We start from the raw sequence: 27,673 nt of genomic DNA, 5'->3' as shown, positions 1-27,673 counted from the left end.
GAAGCACTGCTTGGATCAGGAAAATCTTCTGGGTGAGTATTTTGTTCTACTTCATTCTATAAACAATGTAAAAGCTGTATAAACCGAAATTATCCTTTAAGGAGAAATTCCATTTCAGTAACTCTTGGGGGAAGGTAACAAGTAACTATAACTACTTGAAAAAAAAAAAACAATTTGCAAGTGACTAGCATGGCATATATTTATATATGTATATATTTATACGGCATGCCCTGATGACTGTGAAAAAGCAATGCCCTAAGTATGACAGCAGATTTCATCAATTCTATAACACAGTGTTAAGTTTGTCAAATGTTCATGATGTTTGTCATTGAACTGTTTAACTATGCAACAGCTGTTGTCAAAGTGCAATATAGTGTATTATGTCCATAGCACTTATATTTGAAACTTGAGATTAAAAAAATAGCCAGCGTCCACAGAAAGAGAGTTTTCTTTAGACTTGACTTGAAGTAAGAAACAATCCTTACAATTAACACCACTTCTATCTGTGTTTAAGGACCTTTCCTCGCTTCTGTAGATCAGCAGGTAGAGCACAGCAGCTGATAATATACAAGATATTACACAGGCAGTAGTGTCTAAAGAGGAAAATGCTGCCTACCTAAGCAAAACTTCTGAATTACAACATGAGCGAGTTTAAAAAGACTTTACTAAAACTAAACTACAATGTTTGAGTTATTCTGGACTAAAACTCTAAAGGTCAAAAAAGAATCGAATGTGACTAAACTAACAGGTGTTTTCTGCCAAAATGAACACTGCTGTATCAATATGATCCTCGTTCTCGTTCCAAGTGCTTTTCTAGAAGCTTTGTTCCTTTTTGTAACAGTCGTGTCGTGAATCTAACAGTTGTTTCCCACGTTGAGTCTTGGAGCTCTCAGTGTGAACAGAACTCCCTGATGAGCTGTGTCTGCTATGATACATAAAATAAAAGACCTCCAGAGAGAACACCCAGCTGCTCTCTTCATATCAGAGGTTAAGTGTCTCAGACAATAGTTTATAAGAGCGGCAGAGGTCTGAGCTGTGGCTGAGTCAGTGGTGAGGTATTACCTCCTGGCATGATGTGACATCATGAGGCGCCGTCTCCCTGATAAGACTCATGGTGGAGAAGTTTGAGGAGAGGAGCTCTTTTTGTATTTACAGCAGGAACGGTGCTGAATGGATGTGGAGCTCTTTGTCCTGCTCAGCTACAGGGGAGTCAGACTCAATTAACATGAAAATACAGACTGAGAGGAAAAGGGGAGAATCAGCTCAGAGATGCAGAACAGGAGAGGAAGCGTTTTCTTTCAAAATCTGCATGAAGCCCATAATTAAAGCTACAGCTTTAACAAATCTGGTTTTTAAAACATAATTAATGCACTGATGGAAAGCCTCTTTTTTTAACAGGCGTCTGTGAATTTGTAACACTTGGATATATACTGCCATCTGCTGGTGGCTTGGGGAACAACAACTAAAAACTAACGAACCAACAGGAAAGCTTATCTGCTCCATTAATCATTAAACAGTGTTTTAAAAACAGAATGAGCACACATCAGATTCTCATGGGTTCAGATTTATTAATAGTTTTAATAAAAAAAGAAAACATTTGTTTTTAACGTGGATTACAGGTTCGCAAATATTTTTTTTCTACCAAACAAAGACATCATCTTCTTGTAAAAAGTGTACAAATATTTTTAACACACAATAAAAAGCCTTCATCTCTTATTAAGTTAAATAGACGTTTCAATTTGTCAGGTCATAAAAAAAGAGGCTGAGTGTAATCATGACAGATAGGACCGTGTTTTCTCCTCTAATGGTAGGTTTCAGCCCTCTCGTGTAATTGCAGCGTGATGAACATGATTTGAAATGACTGGTGTGAGCTGGTGTGGAAAAACTACCAGCCACAGAAAAGTGCAAATGTATCCGCTAAATTAAGCATAAATTCAGCCATGATAGTGTGTTTGACGTGAAGACGGAGGACTGAGACGTCAAGACGGACGAGTGGGACGAAGAGGGGACGAGGACATTTACAGCAACGTTTTAGCTTCAGTTTTTAAACATGTCTTTTTCTGGTCATGTCTGCTTCACAAATATGAAATCACTGCAGGACTGAGGTTCCTCTCTGCTCTCGTTACCGATAACACAAACCAGACAGAATGACTTCTGGGAAAACAATCATGCAGAGAAGGGAAAATACATTGTGGTCACACAGCTGCCATTTTCAAACGCTACTGCTAGGCTGAAGAAGCTGAGGAAAGAAACTTTAAGAAGGGTTTGTTTGTCTGTTAACAGAGCTCAGAAATGTAAGAAATTTAAACGTGGTTGCTAAAGTGATGACATATTTACTCTGAGGGTCAGGGATTTCTCCAAATCAGACCTGGTTATTGCTCTCAAGCTGCTGAGGCTGACATTTTCTGTACATCACAAACAACAGACAGGAAATGAAAACAATAGGAGTCTTAAAACAGAAGCATGTGGGTGACAGCTCTCCAAAATAAAACGCTGAGGTGCTGTAATCCCTTCCTAAAGTTGTATGTACAGATGTTAAAAAATAAAAACAGATGACATGAGAATAGAAAAAGAATAAAAATACTCACTCAACACATCATACACACACTTACTTCATGCATAACTAGTCATTTTGGGAAGCTACTGGGTACCAGTCAGACACACCCGAGAAGGAGGAGGAGGAGGAGGAGGAGGAGGAGGAGGAGGAGGAGGAGGAGGACAGAGACGTGATTTAGAGATGATCAGCAGGAGGGAGGAGGAGGTGCTGCCGGTGGTGGGTGTAAACAGAGGTTAATATCAGGGCTACTGGGTACAAGGAGCTGATGAAAGACACCAAAACCTCCACCGCAGCAGCCCTGCCCCAGTTTCTCCTCCACCCTCGCACCAAAAATACCAGCTGCACGATCACAAAGTGGCATTAACCCTTTAGAGCGTCTACCACCCATCACCCCCTCTCATCTCCAAGCCTCAGAGTTAGAGCACGCTCTGCCTCTCTGCTCACCAAACGTCACTAAAGTGCTCTCTCTGCTGCGATGTTAAGCGCTTCATTGAGGTCATCCATAAACAAAACGACACGTGAATGAACATTTGAAAAGTAAAAAACCTCAGACTCTCGGGATAACAATAAAATTAACACAATTAAAAAAAGTCTCCTTAAAAACACTAAAGGAAAAGATTGTAACTCGCGGGACCCGTGTCCGACAAGTGCGTCAGGTCTGACTGTTTGTGTGACATATGGGGTGTGAAAAATCTGTGCAGCTGTCGAGGCAAGAAAGGAGCTGGAATAGTGGAGACAGCTGTCTTAATTTGTGTGTGTGCTCTCATAGGACTGAGACGAAGACAGAGGAGGGAGAGTGGGTCCATCTGTGGGAGCTGGAGCTGTCTTCAGTACTTTGGTACTTTGGTGTAATCCTCCTGTACCACACTCTTGCACAAACACATGGAGAGGATCATCCCGAGGAGCTGGAGGAAACAAGAGGGATGAGTTTAGTGATCATAGAGTGACCTGCAGACCCAAGAAGTTTAACACAGGAAACACATTTGCAACAGAAGCGAAGTTTGCAGATTTAAACCAACAATGTTTTTAATTTAATGTATGAATCAAGAGCTGGGAGACTTTTACACTTTTAGAAGAAGCTTCATTTTGAGACAGAATCTGAATATGGTCTCATCTCCCTGTCGGTATAAATTCAAACAAGCTGTTTTTGGTAAATTAGCCTCTGAGCGCAGACGGCTGAGGCCTCATGAAGATTTGAATAAATTACAAATTATTTCATAGCATGAATAATTGTTTTGAAGACATCAAATTCATCCTTTAAGGCTCATGTGGGGGAGACGGTTACCTCGATGACTGCCACACCGACACATATTCCCAGAATAACTCCACAGTTGTCCATGAGCCATTTCTCCACGCTGGTTATACAGCCCTGAAGGAGAAAACACGAGAGAGAAGAAACAGAGGTTTAGACAGACACGGAAAGAGGGGGTTAGCAGTTCGACATGCAGGGAAGAGATGAATGTGTACGTGATCCTGGCCGGACATGACCAGAGCCTTTTCAAAACACAACTGTTGGCTTTGGACGGAGTCAGTGAGGGGAAGAATAACACGGCTGAGCTGAGAAAGGGTGCAGAGAGGGAGAGGGAGAGAAAAGTTTCTGAAACACGCAGACCAAACAGCAGAACAATGGAGCTTTCCTCATGTTTGATCAAATCTCACCGCACAAACAGCACGCCTCGGTTTGTATTCACTGCTCTGATGAAAGAGCGACCACAGTGCCACACGGAGCTGGCAGACTGAGTTACAGAGCAGCAGTCACACAGAGCAGAGTAATGAGGAGAGGAGGAATGTCTCTGAGAACAATGAAGAGGAGCTGCAGCTCTGCTCACTCTGCTGTACGTCTGAGGAGGGTGCAGACTTCAGTTAGTTCACTTTCACTAACATCCCAAAATCTATCTAACCCTGAGTAACACTGAGGAACCTTTGATAACATTAGGCCATCTGAGGACAGCGCTGTAGAGCCTGTTCTTCAATACAATAACATAATTTGAGATAATCCTCCGCATTTTGAGACATCATGGAGGTTATTTTGACTTTTCATCCTGTCCTTCAATCCGGGCATCAGCAGCAGAGCTGATGAGTCTAACTCTAAGCTGAAAAGTAACTTATATTAAAAGTTATCTTTTTCCTCTTTTATGTTTAAAGGGGACATATCATGCTTGTTTCTCCTGTTCACTCTGCCAGACTAGGATGCCTGTAAAGCATTTCTGCCCTCAGTACAAGTCATTTAGTTCCTTCATTGCCCCTACAATAGCGTTCTCAATATCCTCATTTGAGGCCATTCTGAAGATCTCGTTGAAACGCTCCGTTTCGAGAATGACCTCCAGTAACCTCGCAACGTCACAGCCCTTTGTGCTCTGATTGGTCGGTTCTATCAGAGGGGCAGAGGGGGTATAGCCAGGGGGCGGTTTTTGCAGCATGGCAGTATTTTCAAAATCGCCACATTGAATGGAGCAGACCGAGCGAGTTTGCCGTTTGCCAAAACTTCACCGTAAGGCATTGATAGCACTAATAAAATGGCAGAGTGTAGGATACATCCTTTTGCATTGTCAGACCCGGATGGTTCTGCAGCTCAGGAGGAAGAAAAGCCACCTCGACACAGATCATCTCAGGACGCTTTAGTGTGGTAAGTCAAACCGGTACTGTAACATGTATAGTTTATACGTGGAAATACAGGCAGACTTCACCAATAAACTATTTCTATAACAGGGCTCCATCCTGCTCCTTCACTTTTCTCTGTCTGTTTTATCCATCATGCTGAAAGTGTAGTCTAAAGATCGCCTCTACCATCAGTTCGTCACTATGTTAGCACTCAGTCAAGTTAGCCAGAGCTAGTAGGAAGCTTTTATTATACTGGGCTCTTGGTGGGTGTATCCCTCGGTGGCGGTTGTGTGACTAACTGACATCACAGAGGAGGAGCTGCTTTATCAGATTACTCCAATAAAAAGAGAAGATCCTCTTGTCGTCATGGAGGTCGAAATCTCGAAGCCAAATGTCAATGACCTATTTTCAGAGGCATCAAATCTCGTTCTAGGATATCAGAAAAAATACAATATCACATTTTTTGAAAATTCAGGGGGTGAAAGGTCTTGTTTTCAACTTTATTATTTTATATGTAAGAATTAAATCACGGATCAGCATGATATGTCCCCTTTAAAGAGGGGGTATGGTGCTTCTTCATGCTTCATACTGTCCCTCTGGCACCCCTGTAGTAGCTTCATATGATTCACAGCTCAAAGAAATACTTTTTTTTTTTTCTCACACTGGTGTTTTAGCCTGATCTGAAACACTTCATTTTGGTCACTGTCTCTTTAAGGCTCCCCACTTCACAAATTCCCTTCTCTCTGATAGGCCAGCCTTCCCCTCTGATTACCCTGCCCTCTACTGGCCTTTCTGGGGGCCACATAGGACAGGCCTATTTGATGCAAGAGGCCCACCCCTCCTACATGTAGTGAACACGTTAGGAGATCCTTATTTGATGACCTCGTTACAGCAGGTCTCAAGAAGATTTTGTGAAATTCTTGTGGGGTTTTTTTTCAGAACGGATAATTTTGAGCAGTTTACAGACAGATTTCAAGATTTCTACAACATCTGCATGTTCAGTATCCACACTTAGCATTGTTACTTCATGCATATGTGCATGTGTCAAATATGGGAAATTATTATACCCCCTTTTTAAAGGTGAGTTGAATGCAAAGCTCTGCTAAAAAGGGATCAAATATATATATATATATATAAATATAAATAATCCCTGCCAGGATTCAAATCCCCATACCCACCTGTTCACTGCTCATTATCCATTACTTAAAACAAATATGAAGTAAAGACACTGAAAGAATAAGAATGAGAAACAGTCTCAGTAAGTCATGTGTAAAATGTCTGCACTGTGATTTAAATGTGCTTCATCATGAACTCAAACTGTGAGTGGTAGAGGAAAAAAACAGCTCCGAGGTGAAAAGTTCTTTTCCAAAGAAGTGAAAAAGTTCAGCCCAGTGAGGCTGTGGGCGTGAGGCTGCAGCTGCTCTGACCAGCAGTTTAACATAGAGCCTGAGGAGTGAGCACACAAACCATGAACCCAGGAGAAACTTCTGGAGAATTTCACAACCACTGGCTGCACAACTGTAACACAATGCAGCGTCTGGCTCGAGCAGATAATCCACCTAGAAGATTGTCTTCAACTCAACTCCCCTTAATGATGATACAGACTTAGACGACAAAGGGCTTCGTACCGTTTCATGGACGGGGAGTTCTGTGGACAGGTGTTCACACAGACCCACATCCCTGATCTCTGAGCCGGGCAGGGACTCATTCCGACAGGAACATGGGTAGAGGTTCTGGGTGCTGTTCTTGATCAGGGTGTTGTCAGACCAGTTTCCTGGACCAGTCCATCCACAGCACTTCATCTGGTGATGACAAAGACAAGAGGGGTTAGACCAACAAGAAGGAGACAGAGAGAGGAAGCAGAAAGAGGAAAAAGTAGTGCTCTCCATGAAAAACAAGATGCAGCTATAACTCAAAACTCCACCGGCTCAAAACAACAAGAGTGTTTCTTTTCTGTTTGAGACCAATCTCTTCTTGGCTGTGATGCAGGAAAGAGAAAGAGAGAGGGAGAGGGAGGGGAGGAAGCAGATAATGAAGAATATGCACACACTTGATAAGCGCATGGGACAATCAAACTCTGCTTGCTTCAGACTATTTTGCAACGAACAACCTGACTTGATTAAGGAGTCCGGGTTTTCAAAAGCACAAAAACAATCATGTTCTCACACACCCCAAGTGTCTGATTGTGAAAATACTTTCAGTTTTATATGCGGAAAACCGTCTGTTTTCCAACACAATGGGGACTTGTGGAATTTTGTTTTCTTTCAAAGAGTCGAGACTTTGAAGTTATAGTTTGAAAAAGTCACTAGTAGTGTAAAATACTTCAGTTAAATGGATTTGCTTTAAGGTTGATTAAATATAACTTACACAGTTTAGATCCGATAAGTGTCTGTATTTTGCTGCATTCTTTTTCATTGATGAACTTTTTCTCTAAAATATGTTTTGATATCTGAAATATAAGAAGGAAAATACCAAGCAAATGGAAATTCCTTTTTTTCCCCCCCCAGAAGATTGATTAGACAGCTGCTGGGCAACTTTCCAAGGCTTGTAGACAACATAAGCCTCTGATGTAATACACAGTTTAACATCTTAACTCAAAAAATAAAAGCAAAGTAATGGAAAAGTCTCCACTGCTTTAAGTAAGACAAAAAAAATCTGGTATAAAGTTAAAATTATGATGAGCTTGGTGCATTTATAAGGAGCAATGCACACATTTTTAATTTAATCAAGTGATCACAGGCTGTGTTGCTGAGCTAAAACTATGAATATGAGCTCTGTGCAGCGATAAGTTGAAGGCTGATTAGTGAATTTCATGATACTATTGCTCAAAAAACTGTTTGCTCATGCTTTATCAAGCAACTTGTTCTGTGAAATAAAAAAGATTAAGTGTTTTGATTTAAGATTTCAAAGACTCTGATTGGTCTGCATTGGTATCTTGAAAACTTAGCTGTTCTGGGGTACGTTTATTTGTCCTCCTCCATCAATCTTCATCCCCTAACTAACTCTCCAGCCACCAAAAAGCTGCACCCTTACAGATGTATGTTGAAAAGAAAATGTAAGTAGCATTTCAGATCTGAGAGCTTCAGCGGATTCACTCGTCCTAAAAATAAACACGCTTATGTTTTTCTAAGAGTCACTTCAGATTACAGCTCTGTGCATACACCCTGCTGCTGTTCATAAACTGGATGTCTGTATGATGATAGTGTTTCTGTGTCATGTGGTATCGCTTTACTGAAACAGACTACATCAATGTAAGTGAGGATGCTGCTTGCTGTTATTTTTTACATGTTTGTGTGTGTGTGTGTGTGCGAGTGTGTGTACTCACCTTCTTCTGAATGTAGTCCCAGGTGTGCTCTGTGGTCCTGTTCTCTCCTGTGTAGTTGATGATCATTCCTTTGATGATGTTGGACATCTCATACTTTAACTGAAAGAGACAAGAGTACATGATCACAATGCAAGAATTGATGAAGAAGCAGGTGTTGTTGAAGGGTAGAGATAAAGAAGTATTCAACCACCGCTCTTACCACCTTCTAAGAACGGCTCCTGCCTACCTGGGATCCCTCATCCAGATCTACACTTCTCACCCACTACTCTCCGCTTGTGAAAGACGCCTGGTGCTCCCAGCCCAGCGCGGCTCTAAATCTCTAGCCAGACTCTTCTGTTGTGCCCAAATGGTGGAATGAATTACCTAACTCTATATGATCCACAGAGTCACTTTCTACTTTAAAAGATGTCTGAAGACTCATCTGTTCAGGGAACGGTTGGGCACCTAAGCTAAACCTTTTCTTCTTTGTCCTCAGGGGTAGAATGAGTTAGAAGGTCTCAGGCCCAGCTCTATGTAAATTATCAACACTAATTACTGAATGATGTTGAAAGTTGAAGTATATTGTTGCAGGTGGTTAGCTGGCTAGATTAATGGCATCATCTGCAGCCAAATAACTTGTAGCACTTTTGTCGCACTAACTAGGTTTTTTCCTTCTGATGAAATTCTTGCTTGTGTTGTACATAGGGATGCGTACCAAATTAGGTACTTTTATAGGTACTGACTAGTGCTGCACGATTTGGGGAAAAAGGTGCGATTGGCGATTAGGTGGACAATATTGCAATTGTGATTGTGCTTGCAATTTAATAAAAAAAGTTGTGTCATGAGTCTACAGACTTGCTTGGTTATCATGGAGAAAAATCCAGAAAAAAGCAGAGATGGATTACTGAGGATTTTAATTGTATAATAATTCTCAAAATATCCAAACTTACTGTATACAAACAATGTACAGCACAACAGTACTGTTTTGTTTGTATTGAAAATAACACATTTATCCCACTTTTGCTTTGCACGTATAGAAAATTACATCTTTTTGCTGTGTCATTCAACCGGTAACCAAACTAACACCAAATTACAGAGGAAGAGTTTCTTTTCGCCTTGAGCGCCTCTCTTACTTCTTTGTGCTCTATCTTGTCTGATTAAACTGCTGCACCAGGGGGGCAGGTAGTCACATGACCAGTTGAAACAGTGACTGATTAGTCATCTCACGCTCGCTCTCTTACTCAGTCACACACACACACACATCACTCACACAAACACGCTCATTTTTTTAACACTTTTTTAAAATAATTGCACAATCGCACCTCTTTTGCGATTACGTAATTGAATGTGCTGCCATTGCAATTGCAATTGCAATTGCGATAATCATGCAGCACTAGTAATGACCAAATGCTGTCAAAAGTACCAGGTACCAATTCATGTAGAATCAAAAGGTACCATGTTTAGGTACCTAAATGCACCCTTGTGACTGAGAGGGAGTGGATGAGTAGGCAATTTTTTTTTATTCTGGACGTGAACACAACATTGCAAGGTTATATATTTAAGAATAAATATATGTTAAAAGTACCAAACATTGACACTTTTCACCTCATAAACACAAAAAAGTACAGAAAATTGGTACCGTTGAGTACCGGTACCGATGCCGTCATTGGTACCGTACCGTTTCAAATGTGAAAGATACCCATTCCTATTTGTACACCGCCCTGGACAAAAGCGTCTGCTAAATGAAACTGTAGAAATGTAGAACTCAATCTCTGTCTAGTCTACGCTCACTGTCTGAGCTTCCTGTTTGGTAAGGAGCACTGGAGGTGGTAGTGGCCTGTGAAGTCTCAGGCTGTGCTGAAACATTGCATAAATACAACTTAACAGCAGCGTGTCTCTGTGTTTATGTGTATAACAACCATGGACGGCTGCAGCGATGCATCTTCAGAGCTCTACGGGAGATGAGAGAGCGCCTCACCCTATTCTGGGAAAGGGCACCACCCTGCTCTGTGGTGAGTGTTAAACACAGGGAGCACGTCTGCAGGCGGTACAGTCCATGAAAACACACACACGCACTCACATAAGAAAAAAATGCTGCAGGGCCAACAGCTGAAAGGGCAACAACAGCCTCCACCTATCCTGAGTCCTTTAAAAGTGATATTATCAGAGAGGGGGGTCTGATTATGTAAGGTGAGAAACTGGTCCTAGAGGTCGTAGCGTCCACGTACAACACTCCTCATCCACCCACACATGGAAAGTCCAATCATTTAAGTTGACTTTATCACTAACTTGATCCAATATGAAACAAAAAAATATTTTAAACACAAAAGAAGAAAAATTGCTCACACCTCCATCAAAGTTAAGTTTTAAGCTTTTTTCATTTATAACCTTACAATGAATTTCTAATTTCCTTATTTTTAACCTTTGATTTATTTCCATGATTCTGCATTTAATTTTTGGGACTGAAGAAAACCAGAAAATGTAGAAAAATGTGTATCACAAGCCACAATGTGATAAGATGCTTGACTGTGTCCAAAAATAATGAAAATATTATGTTTAATGTTAAAGAGGATTAAAAAACTTGCAAATGTTGTTCTAGTTGTCTGAGATTAGGAATGATAAGTTTTCAACCTTGTTAAAAAACGTTTTTAAGACGAAACCTTGTAGTAACTTTACAATTCAGCCACAAAATTAGTAGTTTCCTGGAACACACATATGACTCAGCTTTCAGTTTACCTAACTATTAAAATTCATCAGCACACAGCTCCCACTGAGCAGTGATGAGATATGACCTGTCTAACTTGTTTTCCAGTCTGCCAGATCTCCAGAGTTAATGGCTGATTTGTACCTCGAGGGCTTTGTTATTTACTCGTCTGTCTGTCTGAAGCTGAAAACATTTAGGTGAAAAAGAGTAAAAGACTTTAATTATGCTTCATCAACCCTGGTGAGTTGGGGAACCTGCCTGCAGGGGGCACTGTTTCATCAAAGACTGGTGTTGGAAATGGTTTCTGTCCCATGGGTGATAATTAAACTGAGGTGGGATCATGTCTCACACACACTAATTTCATTTCTGTATGACAGCAGCTTTAGCTAAACTAATTTACCACTGATTGTTTTTTTGGTCTCTTTTTAACACACAGTAACCCAAAACACCCACAGTGGGAACTGAGATGAGGACGGAAATATCCGTTTATGAGCCTGTTTGCTACTTCCTCTGTGGTAGTCACACATCTCTTTTAGCCCACCTGCTTAACCTTCCGTAAACGTCAAACGCTTCCATTAAAAAAAAAAAACAAAAAAAAATCACCCTGTTACTGTGTATTCGTTGAAATGTAGGTTGCGAGGGGGGGGCAACAGGTTGAGCTTAAACTACCCAGTAACAGCTGAAAATGTTGGGCACATGAACTCAATGTGCCCTAAATGAACCAGTGGGAAGACTGGTGTAAAGAGGAAGTGAGTGTAAGAAGAGGTGCAAGCAGAATAAGTCAGGACAAAAAGTCAGAAAGGGGAAAAAACACACACTGGAAATGATGTTGGTGTGACGACAGGTAAAGCAGAAGGAAGTAAAGAAAAATAGTTTGTCTTACCCGATCTCTTTGGAAGTAGATGAGAACTCCAGCTGTGACCTGGGCAATGAGGATGAGCAGGAGGCAGGTGAAGTACTGAGGAGGATGAAATGACAGCAATGGTTACATTTCTTTAAAAAGAATCAATGTGAAAACGAAATATTGAAGAGATGCTAATAAGTCCTGTGCAAGTTTGCTGTTTTGGTTCACTCTTGCTGTCTATTTTCGATTGCAACAGACAGCCGCACACTACCTGTTTAAAACCACAGAACAGCTGACAGGCAGTGAGCAGCTAGTTGGTGAAAGAGCAGGTAAGAGCAGGTTTAACAGAAACAAATTCTCTGAGGCCAAACGGGCTTTTAGCTGAGGAGCTGGGAGAAACCAAAAACAGAGTTGCAGAAAACATGTTCACAATTTTACTGTTTGATCCAATGAGATCACTTAAAGGGGACATATCATGCTTGTTTCTCCTTTTCACTGCCAGACTAGGATGCCTGTAAAGCATTTCTGCCCTCAGTACAAGTCATTTAGTTCCTTCATTGCCCCTACAATAGAGTTCTCAATATCCTCATTTTAGGCCATTCTGAAGATCTCGTTGAAACGCTCCGTTTCGAGAATGACCTCCAGTAACCTCGCAACATCACAGCCCTTTGTGCTCTGATTGGTCAGTTCTATCAGAGGGGCGGAGGGGGTAGAGCCAGGGGGCGGTTTTTGCAGCATGGCAGTATTTTCAAAATCGCCACATTGAATGGTGCAGACCGAGCGAGTTTGCTGTTTGCCAAAACTTCACCGTAAGGCATTGATAGCACTAATAAAATGGCAGAGTGTAGGATACGTCCTTTTGTATTGGACCCCGAGTCAGACCCGGACAGTTCTGCAGCTCAGGAGGAAGAAAATCCACCTCGACACAGATCATCTCAGGACGCTTCAGTGTGGTGAGTCAGATCGGTACTGTAACATGTATAGTTTATACGTGGAAATATAGGCAGACTTCACCAATAAACAATTTCTATAACAGGGCTCCATCCTGCTCCTTCACTTTCACACAACAGACTCTCTGTCTGTTTTATCCATCATGCTGAAAGTGTAGTCTAAAGATCGCCTCTACCGTCAGTTCGTCACTATGTTAGCACTCAGTCAAGTTAGCCAGAGCTAGTAGGGAGCTTTATTTATACTCGGCTCTTGGTGGGTGTATCCCTCGGTGGCTGTTGTGTGACTAACTGACATCACAGAGGAGGAGCTGCTTTATCAGATTACTCCAATAAAAAGAAAGGATCCTTGTGTCGACATGAAGGTCGAAATCTCGAAGCCAAATGTCAATGACCTATTTTCAGAGGCATCAAATCTCGTTCTAGGATATCAGAAAAAATACAATATCTCATTTTTTGAAAATTCAGGGGGTGAAAGGTCTTGTTTTCAACTTTATTATTTTATATGTAAGTATTAAATCACGGATCAGCACGATATGTCCCCTTTAATGATTCAAACACAAAGATGATGGTTCGATCAGGTCGCAGAATTTACACTTTTAACTTTTTTATTTGGTGATGAATCTTTATAAAATGTGAGGTATTAAAGATCCTCTCAGCCTCATGTCCTGCCAGAGAGTGGACACTGTGTGTGTGACTGTGTGTGTGTTTGTGCGATAGGGGCGGGGGGGGGGCGCACACCAGCTGGTCACTGTCACAAGAAGAAGTAGGTCACAGCAGCTCTTCGGTTAAAACCGTGCAGGTTTAACACTGTAGAGGTCGTGAACCCGTCCCCGCTTTTGCAGTCCCCCCCTGCATATCAGTGTCTTCATCCCCTTTAACCTCCACCCCTCATTACCTCCTCCTCCTCCTCTTACTCTCTACAAACCCACACATGCTGTGAACCCCCCTCACTGACAAATGAGCAGGAGTGACAGAGGGCTTAACTGTCAGCAGGACTCTATCATGGGCTCTTAACCTCTCATGGGGTCTCAAACAGGTGCTTTTTGGTTAAAAAAAAGAGAAACAACTCAAAGTTCTTGGCTGTCGTGACTCTACAGCTAGAGGAATGATCTTTATGAACCAGAAAAGCAAACACTAGTAAGAAAAGGTTTAATCTGGGGCATGTATGCCTGTATTAGAGACTCAAGCCTCTTTATTTTCACTGTGATGTGACTGAAGGTAGTCAGAGGTTTAGTCAAACATGAGGTTTTACTTTTACTTTCAAGCCGCTTTATCTAGCAGTGGTTAGAGCTGGTTAACCCAATGTGCATCTCTTAGATTAGAAACAGAGCTGTAGCATGTAGAATGTGACTCCTTACCAAACCCAGCAGGCAGCGGATTTCATAGATAGCTCCTATGCAGCCGAAGAAGCCCATAGCCATGGACAGGGAGCCCACTCCGATGAGGATGTAGGAAGCCACTTTCACTGTGTGTGATGATTCCTCTGCAGAAAACAAATGAGTACAAACGTGAAAAAACAAAGGAAGAGTTCAACTTGTTGCAGCAGTTTGTAGTTATATTCATGACAGGGGTTAAACTGAGGTTAAAACACAAATAAATCAGCACACAAAAGGCCCAGACAGGATTTTGTCTTTTATAAAAGAACAACAGAAGCAGGGCTCTGATCTCTGCTCTTTTTTATTTCTGCTTTAACCACAGAGAGTGTGCCAGCAAACAAAAGAAGCACAGAGGACGACCTCGTTCGCATGCTAAACCGTTTCCTCGCAGATGAACACAGAAAGCCAAAAAATGATTCACGGAGCCGTCTTTGAATTCAATCTAGTGCTTTTTCTCCCTCAAAAGATTATTTTTAATAGGCCACCAGAGAGAGTGGGACCAAGACAAGTCGATGTGCAGCGAGATTAATTGATTCCCCTCCTTGGTATGTGGAGGGGAAGAGCTCCAGCAGCAGGAGGAGAAGGATGAGGAGGAGGCAGGGACTGAAATGGAAGATTGGACGGTTGGAGAGGAGATAAACTGGAGCCATTATGTGGCTGAGATATCTGGGCTGGAGGCAGGGAGTCGGAGCTGGGTCTGCACATGAAGCCAGGAGCGGGGCGCTGTGAAATGGCTCCAACTCTTAAAGATTCCTGGGCTGAGCACAGAGCAGCCAGAGCCATCTGATAACTCACTCCCATCCTGACTGACGAGACACAGAAGCTCTTCCACGGCTGTTGATGAGTATAATGCAGTTCTGCCTCTTGGCCTTCAAACTACAGAGCTGAATATATTCACTGTAAATATTCCAAACCCCCTTTAACATATTGACAACTGATGCTTCACTCAGCACTCATCATATGAAGAATAAACTTTGGCAGATACTCAGTGAATTTTCATTTTACATTAACTTTCAAAATGCTTTCAAAGTGCTGCTCGTCACTACTAAAAAAAAAAAAAAAACACTTCCTCATGTTGCAGACTCTCTGACTCTTCATAAACATCACATACTCATATTATCACAGGATGCAGGCTCCCTCATTATCTGTTAGATAAATAAATCACTGAGAAGGGTAGAGTACAAAATCTTTGGGTTAAACCACAACAAAAACCTATATAACCTATGTTAGGGCTGCTAAAAAAATCTTCTGAGGTTAGGATAGTAGGAAAGGAAAGGAAAAAGGAAACCTTGAGAATCAGAAATTGGAGAGAAAAGTCAGAATTTTTTTTTTAACCTAAATTTAGGTTAAAATTCTGTGACCAAAGTAATTATTCTGAGATTAAATTAAGATATTTTCTGAATAAATTCTGAATATTTAATTAAAACATATTTATGAGGGGAAAAGGCAAGATTCTGTTATTATTAAGAGAATTCTATTTTTTTCCCCTCAAAAATATGAAAATTAAGTCAGACTCCTAACTTTCTGTGCTGAACATTGACTTATGTGTCAAGTTTAAAGGAAAAAAAAAGTTCACATCTTTCCAAGCCTCACCAAAAAAATTATTTTTAGCTGCTGTTGTTCTCTTCCTAAAGCTAAAATAATGTAAATATACAAAAATCACCTCTACCATGATTTTACTTAATTACTTATTTAACTTAAAAAAAAAATTATTATTTTAACTTTTATTTATTTATTTTTTTTTTTATTATATATTTTACTACTTTATTTTAAAGAATTTAATTTTGAAATAAATTTTTTAACGGGATATTTTGGCCATTTTTGCCTTTAAATTGTGTGATCTGTGTCCTTTTATGTCTTTAATGGTCTTATTTGTTTCTTTTTGTTATTTCAATTTATTTTATTTGTTTCATCGATGTTCTAATTTGTTTTTTTTTTCACTGAGCAGAACTTTGGTAAACTTTATTGTTTTTTAAAAGTGCCATATAAATAAAGTTGATTGAATTGGTTTGGATAAATGACAGTTGGTTTCTCACTCCTCACTCTCAACCATTTGCCGCTCTATCCAGTTTCCTTGAATCTCTGAATGAGGACATAAAAAGACCAAAAATTACTTAAAGGAAAAAAGAAGTGACTGTAAATACATCAGATCTTCTGGTTGCAGCATTTAAGAATTCTGTTTTACACATTTAACAAAATAACTTTGCTTACAGTCTGCACGCCTGATGATCACACATATAATCAACATATCCGTAAATAACTCTGGTTTTACTTTAAATAATCACACGAAAGGTATAATACAGACTCTAAACCCACACACATTCACAAAGACGTCATTACATGCGTGTACAAGGTTGAATCCACATGTGTGTGTTACCAGAGCAGCGCATGTTGAGGCCGCATGACAATAATTGAAAGCTTTAAAGTACTTTGGTCAACATACGCTGAGTGTTCATGTGGCTGCAGGGTAGCATTTAAAGAGAGAGAAGAGTGTACTGTATGTACTAAATCCAGCACTGTGTTCAAGGAGTTATTTCAGACTGCCTCACACACATACACACACACAGGCCTATACACACTCTACTACAAGCAACAGATGTCTATAGGGCCCTTAAAAACAGGAATTACCTGCAGGATTTGGGAAGATGCATGACATGGTTAAAGTACAGCGTGCAGAGGGACAAAAACACTGAGGAAGAGCATGTCAGCGACAAAGCCTGCAAGAAACTGCTAAATAACACTGCTTGATGTCAAGAACGAGAACGCAGTGACGCAAGTGTTTGTGCTTGCATAGCATTGCATGCTACTCTGATTCCCATACAGATAGTGATCGCTGCCGCTGACAACAGCAGAACTGAAACACCACAATTGTGTTGCATCAAATGATAAAATGATTATCTGATGTTTAGAGTGTACAGTTAAAGTTTTCTATGAGCTCTTTTAGAAAGTATAGTTGATTTAATGTTTGTATGAGGTTCCAATGCAGCCCACTGATTAAATTAAACCCGCTCCAGTGAAAACATACACCCTGGAGTGAGAGGAAACAGCATGAAATACTAATACAACCGCACACAGTGATCTACTGTGACCACATCCAAAGTTTTACTGTTTCCGTTATTCTTGGTATTTCACTACACTTTTTCTAATCTCGAGATTTGCTGTTTCCTCTTACACTGATCCCTCGCTTGCTTTCTATATAGTATGTGCAAGAGGACTCATAGTTTCTTTTCCTCTAAACAAATAAACTTGAAGCAAGAAAAGAAATTCCTCTGAAGTTTCTCTTCCAGGTGAACCAAAGATGAACTTGACTGTCCTGCTGCTAAGCCACACAGCATCTGTGCTCTGGGGTATTTTCACACACACTTTTTCTGCAGTCAGCATGTGTTCACCTGGTGCCTGTGCTTTGTGCACTATGGCAGGTTTCCATGTAGGTCTTCGCAAGATGTTTCAAAATAGTTCCCCCGGTGGTTTCCATGGAACTTTCCATTTAGAAAAGCAAGAATCAGAGTGCCTGTCGTGAAAGCTGCTACAGAAGGAGGGACTGTTTGGTTGCACAGGTCCCTCTGTAAACATCCGCAGCCACATGTTCAGCCTGTGTACAGCTGAAAAGAAGTGACTCTATGTACAGATCTAAAATATTCACATAAAAGAAATTTTTGGTCATTTTAGGGTTAAAACTGCTGCTGCTTCCAACCAAGTTTTATTTTCTCTGTTCATGACTTTGGAAAGTTTCTGGATCTCTCTCCTGCATATTTCCAAACTCTGCTTTTGGTTCACTCTCCAGCTCACAGACCTCCTTCCAAGGCTTACTTTTGTTTAAACATCAGGCAAGCTGTGTTCTGGCAAGTGCCAGCAGAATAAACTCAAGGCATCATGTCCCTGAGCTAACATTTAACAGCACTGTATTGTTATACAGAGGTGCTCGGTGACGGGAAGATAAAGCTTGAAACCCAAACACTCCAAAAACTCCCCCTGCTTGAACTCATCGGGACATTTGCAACAGCCTCTATTAATACAACTCATAGAGAACGGAAACTGAAAACATACAGATCCTGTTGATGGTCAAGCTGTGAGACAACTTCTGAAGAAAGCACACAGAGTCAATAAACAGCTGCTTTGGTTTTTGTTCTACAGGAGTCACTGGTTGGGTAGAGGGAGAAAATATATAAAGCAGAGAAGGTCATCAAGCCCCGCAGAGGAAGGGATATCCTCAGGGTATCAGTGGAGCAGGATCTCTGCTATCTCTGGAGGAACAGCTGGATTATCACAACAATAGAAGCAGCACGGATGACTGATTCTGCTGTGCCTTTATGTTTTGGAGATAAGCAAACTCAGCTCAAAATTAACCCTGTGGTGATCTCTCCCTGAGCAGCCAATGGCCTCCAGAGCTGAAACCTGAGCCGGAGGAAGACAAGACGCAGCTGAACGAGTTAATAACTCAAGGTCAGATGTGGATGCTCCTGGACACAGATGCAGTTTATTTTGTGAGTCATTAGTCAAAGCAGCACAGAGCTGCAGCCCAAATATAGATTCCTGGAGTTCATCCAAGCCCTCACAGACTGGACTTTCTCAGAACAAAACTTTACACAAACAGACTGAAAACACAAGCTTAAGGTTGTTTTCTTCATCATAAATCAGTTTGTCTAACATATTAATCCAAAAGCTCTCTTTAAACAGATGTTATAAATTAGCACTTTCCATATTCACTATGATACATGCGTTGATGGCTGTTTTCAGTTTGCCCAAGCGTATCCTCCCTAACAAATAAACTATATACATAGGGCATCCTTACATAAGTAAATGGAGCATGTGTGGTGCCTTATTTACCAAAAAAAGACCAAACAAATGAAAATAACCTGAAGTTATTTACTCATTATGTCATTTGTCACAGTTGAAAACAACCACATGTAGCCTGTTCAGCTTTCAGCTGGACAACAGCTCCAGTAGCAGGCATTCCTCCCTCGATTTTTCCACTCACACACTCACTTCATCGATTTCTAAGATGGTCTTTTTAAGCCTGGGAATGTAGGACATTGCCCTCAGTGACACTAGATTACTTCACTTCTCTACTTTCGTTTAATGACTTTACTATGTTGATAACCATTATCTTAATACTGGTATCATAAGTCTGACCTAGTTTTTGGTTGACCTGGCTTTCATTTAAGCCATTTTATCAAAGACAATCACTGTATCTTTCCATCTTGTATCCCTCCTGGCGCTGGCGTTGTGAGTGACAGCTGACCTTGCAATGAGTTTGTTGGACGATAAACTGAAACCAAATCGATATTTAGTTCAATATATGATGAAAAGCAGAAACTCCTGAAGTCGAAAAAGCTTAAAAACAGACATAAAATTGGATATCTGTGTTGAATTATTGATTAAATAATTGCATAGTGATTCCAGTTTTTCCACTGTGATCTTCAGTGCAACAAAAGCATTCTTCATCATCAGTGTTTTAACAACCTCAGAGGTCATTATGCTAACTCTTCTGCCCTTATCCCAATCTCATCCCCTCCAGGAAAGGAGCACCAGGGCTGCATTGAAAGAAACTCTAGATTTGACTTCCAGCTCATGTAAAAAATTGCCAGATAATAAATTGAAACTATTTTACTTTACAGAATGAAAACTTCAGCACCGCTCTCGGCAAAGCTCCATCTGGGATGAATACACTGAGAGCTTTTATAACAAGATTTATGGCGACTAAGAGTTTCCATCCGTGGTTCACTGTTCTCTTCTCTTCAGGCCAGGCAGGGATCGGCTTTTATTATAATTTCTCCAGTATCTGTGCATTGGATAAGTTAGACATGGTGTTTGCTGCGACTGTGCTGATAAGTTTGCCTCTTGGGGAGAAGGCTGGTTAGAGGCTTGGTTTCTTTTTTACAGAGTCTGAAAGGATCTGCTGCAACATCTGTGCTGGCTGGAGATTCTATCTGTGGCTCGTCTGCCATCTGGGGAGTTCAAAGTACAGCTCTGTGGAAACTGAAAGGGAAATGACGCTGCTGTTCTCTAACATGAGAGAAAAAAAACGTCTGACTCCTTGTAAGTTATGAGAATTAAAGTCTGCCCTTAGATCTCACCAAATGTAATTGTTGAGAAAGTCAGGAAGTTTTTTTAGTGAGTCACATTTTTTGCGAGTGTGAACATCTTTCTGAGGTTCCCTGGGAAAAATAAAATTTACTAGATTGCAGAAGAAGCCAGAAGTTTCAGTTCCATCTGTGCTCCTTTCTTCACTGTGTACTAAGACCTGGTGAACAGGTCAAAGTGCTGGATGTTTGTCGACGTTAGTGTTATCACTTGACGTGGCAGCATGATTGCAGGTATGTGTTTGTGTGAGTGTTGCGCCACTTACGTAGAACAGCAATGAAGCTCTGGTTATCAAAGAGGACCCAGAGGCCAAAGCCCATGATCAGTGCTCCAAAGATCTGTGGGGGGTAAAGAAAGAGAAAGAAAAAAGAAGAAAATCTTATTTGAGAGTGAAACAAAGAATCTGTGCTGGTGTGTGTTAAACAGAGGGATTTGTTTTTACATCCTCAGGCTGACACATCTGGGATTAATCAGCCTCAAACTCTTCTGCTTGTCTCCTCTTACAGATATGTGCAGATGGAGAGGATGTGGAGAGAAAGTTGAGACCAACTAAGCTCCTTGTTCTCACAATTAAAATCTGTTTGGCTGAAGATTTATCAGACATATTCCCCCAGAACACTGAAAGAAGTTAGGAAAGGATAGCTGGGTCAAACAGTCCTGGGTCTGGCGTCCTCCAGCCTCTCTAAATGATCAGTTTTACTCCATGCAGCCTTGTAATGAGGTTATGAAGTGAACAACTTCTTTGTAATTAACGGAGCCCTTGTTTGGACATTGTGGGGCACCATCGTGGGGGCAAAATCCATAGATGAGAGGCTCTTTCACCAGTCCCCCCCCACCTCGGACCGCCACACCTCCCCAGCCCCTCAGCAGTCATTAAAGTTTTGGGAGTGAGCTGTTCATTTAGAGGGACTGCTCAGCTCCCAGCAGCCATTATTAGCTCCCCACTTCCTGCACCCCCCGTCCTCCTGGCCTGAGCCAGAGTGTAATCTGTCTACATGGACAAACACCGACACAGACATTCACACACACGCTTCCGATTAGACACCAGTGGAGTATTCACATCAAAAGGTCTGCGTCAGGTTTACAGCCCCAGTCTCATTGGAAAGGTCTGGACATCCTCGCAGAGTCGGTTTTAGGAGTCTGGGGGTAATATCAAGTCCTGGACTTTATGTCGAGGATGGTGTGAGAGAGGAGGAAACGAGCAGAAACCATCTGCTGATGTTTAGACCTGGCTGCGCTGAGGTGCTCTGTAAAGTCTGTCACCTCAGGCAGAGTGAGGCAGATACATTTCCATGTGTATCTGCACTCATCTCTGGTGATATTTGAATAAAATACTCTAATAACTGCTGCTGAAAAGAAGCAGTCATGACTGTCTCATTTTGCTGAGGGAGCATAGCTCACCTATCTTTGGATCTAAGGTAAATAGAGGCGCTGACAAAGTGGAAGTCAGAGCTCACAGTGCAAAAACCAACTGTGAGTCCTGATGAAAAATGTGATACTTACAAAGAAAAGGAGGTTGAAGAGGAATAGAAAGTACTTGGTGACTGTGATGCATCCTTTCCCCATGGCTGAGTCTCTGGAAAACACAAGTAAACACATTTTATTGGTTTAATTAAGCAACAGATGGCAGATATGGTGTGGGCGTCTGAGATAAAAGGGGGAGAAGAACATAAGATGGTGAAGAGATGCTTGTTACAAACAAAGGCAGCCAGCCTTGAGACACCCTCGATGTGATAGTGAGAACCAAAGGACAAGGACAGAGAAAATCTGCACAGTTGGTTCCTGATTAAAAACAGCTTTATTCTTCAAAGAAACAACTTCTGCCTGATTCGTTTTTCAAGAGCCACTTTTCTCCAGCCTTCACCAGGCCAATCTGCTCCAATCTCCAGTTTTATAACACTCCAATTGGCCTGTTCTCTTTAAACTCTAGGTTTTATGAAACAACTGTGCCTGCCTGTTAGCAAATATACAGTTTTATAATCAACAAAAAAAGGAGCCACCCTGGAGAGATGGATTTGAGGGAAGACCACCACAAAGAGGAGAGTGTTGAGGTCATGATGGCTGCGTGGAGAGACTGTGACAGCATGTGGTTCGGTATGCTATTGTTATCACAAACAGAGGGGAACTAGGAGCGATCTTAAACTGTGTTTACTGACAGGAACAGGCTTAGTTACAGACTGTGTTTTCCAGTTCTTAAACTATTTCAAGCTAAATACACAAAAGAGGAGTCTTTTTTAAAACAACAAATATCCATGCAGCTTTGTTGACATGTAAATGTAAATGTTCTTTATTTATACAGTCTTTTACAACAACCCTTTCGGTGAACCAAAGTGCTTTACAATAGTTGGAAGAAAGCAATAAATAAAACAATTAAAAACAAATAGAAGCAATAAAAGCAATAAAAACAATAAAAGCAATGAAAATAATAAACGCAATAAGAGCAATAAAATACAATTTAAAAAAAAGTAAAAACAGACTTAAAGTAAAAGTAAAAGTGTCACCATACTACTGGGTATTAAAAGCCATCCTAAATAAATATGTCTTCAGTCTGGATTTGAAAAAGCCCAGGTCAGAAATTAGGCGCATTTCAACATGTTAGAGAAGCGTGCACCAGACAACACAAACAAGTGATACTTAAGTTTGGCCATGTTTCACTCACTTCTGCATTGTTGTGTGACGTCTTCTCACCCTTCGTATTTGTTTCCCAGGTACACAGATGCTCATGTGGCTTCACAATGCAGCACACATATGCCTGCATTCAGTGGCTTTTCTATGAGTAACATTTTCCTCAGAGGAAACACCTGTAGGCTAGAGCAGTGCCGCACTTACAGTACAGCAGGGACGCTCTCTGGCAGCATGATCTAGCCTGGGCTTCAAGAGTCCAAAGAAAATATTTACCACATCCAGACCTTTTTCCTTCAGTGGGAGCGCTGAAAATACAACCAGCCATTGTGGTTATTTGAGGAGTCTGAAAATATCCTACAAAGACAACTCCCCGTGTCTCAGATGACAAGCTCTTCTCCTCTGCTCTGTCTATTTTACACTGAAACTGTAGGTTAAAGCATGAGCCTGTAATCACATGTACTTAGTCCTATTTTCAACAATATCAATTACTTCTTAAAGCAAAAAAAACAGACCCTTCTGTTTATTGTGTAGAATTACTCAACATAATATTTAAAGTACAAGGTAAAAAGGAAACAAATACACTGCAAAAAACTGAAATCTTAACAAGTGTTTTTGTCTTTTTTTAAGTAAAAACTGTCTTATTATACTCGATATGAGCCACTTTCAACTTATCAATCCAGAAAAATGTCTTGTTTCAAGTTGTCAGAGTACAAAAATTAGGTTTGAATCGCTTGTAACCAGTAAAAAAATCTGCCAATGGAACAAAAAAAAATTGCTTGAAAATTTCCTTGAGACTAGAACAATGTCTTAATACAAGTAACTTTTCTCTTGTTCCATTGGCAGATTTTTTTTACTGGTTACAAGCAATTCAGACCTCATTTTTGTCCTTAAATAACTTTAAACAAGACATTTTTCTGGATTGGTCATGTGAATTTGGCTCATATTGAGTCTAAAAAGGAATTTACTCCTTAAAATAAGACAAAAACACTTGATAAGATTTCAGTTTTTGCAGTGTCGCCCAAGAATCTGCTGGCTTTAAAAGTACAATTTCCTCTTTTTATTACTCAAACTGCACCTGTACCACAACATTGTAGTCACAGTTTGAGTTGCCATGGAAACACACAAAAAAAAACAACCTGCTAACATAAGTGTTTCTGCTCTACTTAGTTTGTTTACACCTGACCTTAAAACTGTCTTCTCCTTCAGTTGGTTACTGGTATGTCACAGAGTGCTCAGCAAAGCTGTAACTTTCAAGCAATCCACTTACAGTTCATGCATCAACAACAGGAAATCAATAACAGCATTGTTAATATGTGAGAAGAAAAAATACTGCATGGCTAAAATGTTCAAATGATGTGTATTTGTCAGCTTTCTCAGAACAAATTCTGGAAATCTTGAAAATAATCTGAAGATAAGGTCTGATAAATGATGTCTAAGACTGTTAAACTTAAACCTACCATCTCTGCTGAGCATTCATATTTTAAATGCTGAATAAAATCATGTTTACAACTCTAAAACTGACACCATATCCCCTGTAAAGCACTTAATCCTTAAAGGAGATTGCTGCTCTATATGTCTCGTTGCTGAACAGCAGTGAAGATTAAAAAAGGCGCAGTTATGACAACCATTGTTTGTTGACTGAGCCTGGTCCATCTGAAAACAATTTCCAACAATGAGGCAGTGTTACTTATTATATCCTCTAAACAACAAATTAAACAGGCAAACAGGCCCAGCTCAATTTAGTCTGAAGCAGCTCGCTGAATATTGAGGTTACCAACACGGTTCAACCAGACCACAAACTCAGTACGCTATATTTTCTTTAGCAGAAGCTCAACACAAGCTTACACGTTTCTCACTTGGTATTTCTTATACATATCTAGACTCACTGGACTCTCTGACAGTAAATGACAAATCCTTTCCAAAGTAAAAACAGCAGACCAGAAAGTGGAATGGAAATTCGAAGCAGAGCCAAACAGACTCCAAATAACAGCACTTTAATAAGATTTTATAGCAGTTAGTGTTCATAATTCTGCCAGTATGTGAAGAAAATGCAGTTTCTCTGAAAAAGAACAGCAGAAAAAGAGAAAGCTCAGGCTTCAGGTGCAAAAACCATGAGCAGGAAAGAAATGATTTAAGAGAGCTGCAAATGAGCCACCTGAGATTTCAAGTCCAATGACCTCATACAGAAAGTGTTTCACTTCATACCCTGAATTTTCCTCCCTGGATTTTGGCACAAAGTGTGATCAGATTTCATGAAACAGTGTGAGCTCTAAAGGAGGTGTTAAACTGGGATTAGTTTTGTTTATCATGCAAAGAGCCTCTACAGATGCAAGGGGTGCAGAGATGATGTTGAAAACAGCATTAGTGGCAGATGGCATTGACCGCGTTGGTAATGGACCCGGCATGGATCAGCTACAGCCTTGTGGCACACAAAAAGTCAGGCGAAGTGCCAATCTCCCTCTCCCACCACCTCCCATTATAATCATACATGACCCATTTACACATCTGTGAGGCCATCATTCTGGCATGAACCTGCCTACACCATCGTGGTGCTAAAGCCCTTAAAACCAGGCCAGAATCCTGCACAGCTATCTGCAGAGCTATGTGGGTTATCCCTCTGTACAGACAGCTTACAGTCTGAGGCGGCATTTTCAACTTTTGGTTAAATAAAGTTAAACTACTTCACTAATCATTCATTTCTAGAAACAGTAACTGAAGTGAATATGTAATCTATCCATTCTTTCTAAACTTCTGGAGCAAAGCAAAATGAGATAACATTTCAGAAAGTAGTTTGATTTAGTTGGTGACCCCCCAAAAATCTGTTCAGAAGAGGGGATTTCCCAGCTGAGCACTGACAGGATGCTTACAGAGCATGATATAAGATGGTAAAATCCCCAACAGAGGTCCAGTGCCTGGTTTTATCCCACAACTTGGTGGAAATGGTGACACATCATCTCTTAACATCACTAATCAAAGCAGGAACTGATCTTCATCTGCTTGTGCCTATATTTGTTTTAAAAAATTTGTCTAGACAGAAAAACTGAAACAGCTAACTAGTGGTTAAAAGACCAAAAACATGTCTTTTTATGCTACAACCAAAAGCAAAAGTATTTACTCTGACAGACTAAAAGAAAGTGATGTGGCTTTGGTGATCTCATGAAAACATCAGCTCTGAACAACAGGGACTTTCTCAGCTGGTATTAAATCATAGTCTTCAATTTGATGTAGAAAACCCTCCAGTTACGTCTGAAAGTCCAGTTCTTTTTACATCATTCACCAACATCCTGAGCATCCTGAGGCTGTGGTGTGCTGACCAGCATCAAAACACGACATATTTTCAAAAAAACAAACTTCTTCATATGAATACATAACCAGTTAGGCATTTCTCAAAAATGACCATGTAAACCACAACATTGCTAAAAACAAAAACTAGCACCCATCATGTGGTAACGGGATGTTGCTTATTGCTCCTTTAGAGGTCTGACGTTTTCTGTCACACCTGTGCTACTAAACTAAGTCTGAGGTCTCCCTCCAGCACAATTTAAACGTTAATTGACAAGTCATTCATGATGCTACATGAGGAAACTGTTCATAGGGCTCAACTGAACAACGCAAGAACAGATGGCTCCATCACTTCGGACAAAAGAAAGGAGAGGCTAACACACAGTATTAAGCCGGGACAATGGCACCTCTGACGGCAGTCTTATGACAGTTATCGACTCTTGATGCACTGTGCATTTCCTAGACGGGTAAATATTTCTATCAGGGTTGGATTTCACGTTATCCAAAGACATGTCACATGAAACAAAGTTAAGCTTTTCCGTGCCGTTGTGGAGGACAAAAAAGATTCACGAACCCGTCTTTGCAGTCAAAAGTTTTTCGAGGACACGAAGTAAACTCAATATTTTGATGTTTGACGAAGACGTTAAACTCGAGTTACATACTTTTACGTAAAATTGCCATTAAAGCTACTGCATACCAACGTTTTAACAGCTTGACTATCTCATATCTTATTCATGAACTTCACGCTTTATCAAATAAGCAAACCGAATAAAAAAAAACCGTTTTATCATTTCAGACGTTATCGAACGTCATCTTAACGTTTTTCTCTTCAACGTTAACTCAGACGTCACTTCGGTCTACAAAACTAACAAACCGTCAGTTTATTTTCCTCTTTATTTACAGTTCGAGTTGAAAACTAGTCATTAACAGCTTTTCTGGAGCTTCACTTCAAGTTTTGTCAAAGCAGAAGGCAGCTAACAACGCTAACAATATCTCTCTAGTTCCAACGTTAGCTTACAGTAAACTTCATCAGAACACACTTACTTTTATTTCTTCTCCAGTGATGATAAAAGTCGATTCGGTCTAACGCAGTCTTCTCCCCTGCTTGCAGTACGAGTGAACTGTGTGAAGAGAAACAAGGACTGTGTGTCTGCTTGTGTGTGTGTGTAGGGCTAAGTGTTCACACCCCTGCTGTACAACATGCTTACTTTTTTAACCCTCTCCTCCCCAGACAAGTCGTACTACTGTATTTAAAGAGAACACAGCAATGGTTAAAAAATAAATAAAAACAAACACATGGAACACATAAAAAAATATAGAAGTCAGTATGTCAAAATGGTTAGCTG

The 27,673-nt window shown here is 40.6% G+C and overlaps 1 protein-coding gene across 1 annotated transcript; it reads right to left on the bottom strand.

Moving 5' to 3' along the window:
• Positions 1 to 1,556: 1,556 nt before the first annotated feature.
• cd82b (CD82 molecule b) lies at positions 1,557 to 27,528 on the bottom strand. Its single transcript, XM_074678590.1, has 9 exons — positions 27,372 to 27,528; positions 21,924 to 21,996; positions 20,686 to 20,758; positions 14,319 to 14,443; positions 12,050 to 12,124; positions 8,484 to 8,582; positions 6,787 to 6,960; positions 3,843 to 3,926; positions 1,557 to 3,462 (listed from the first exon to the last, which is right to left on the bottom strand). The coding sequence occupies exons 2-9, from the start codon at positions 21,984 to 21,986 to the stop codon at positions 3,385 to 3,387; spliced, it is 771 nt and encodes a 256-aa protein (XP_074534691.1). The 5' UTR covers positions 21,987 to 21,996; positions 27,372 to 27,528; the 3' UTR covers positions 1,557 to 3,384.
• Positions 27,529 to 27,673: the final 145 nt, after the last annotated feature.

This window comes from Halichoeres trimaculatus, unplaced genomic scaffold (assembly GCF_033239565.1).
Source record: "Halichoeres trimaculatus isolate MK-OKI-2021-1 unplaced genomic scaffold, fHalTri1.1 fHalTri1_scaffold_10, whole genome shotgun sequence".
Taxonomy (NCBI): domain Eukaryota; kingdom Metazoa; phylum Chordata; class Actinopteri; order Labriformes; family Labridae; genus Halichoeres; species Halichoeres trimaculatus.
The sequence above is the reverse complement of the archived record's forward strand: the minus strand, read 5'-3'. Positions and strand labels throughout refer to the sequence as shown.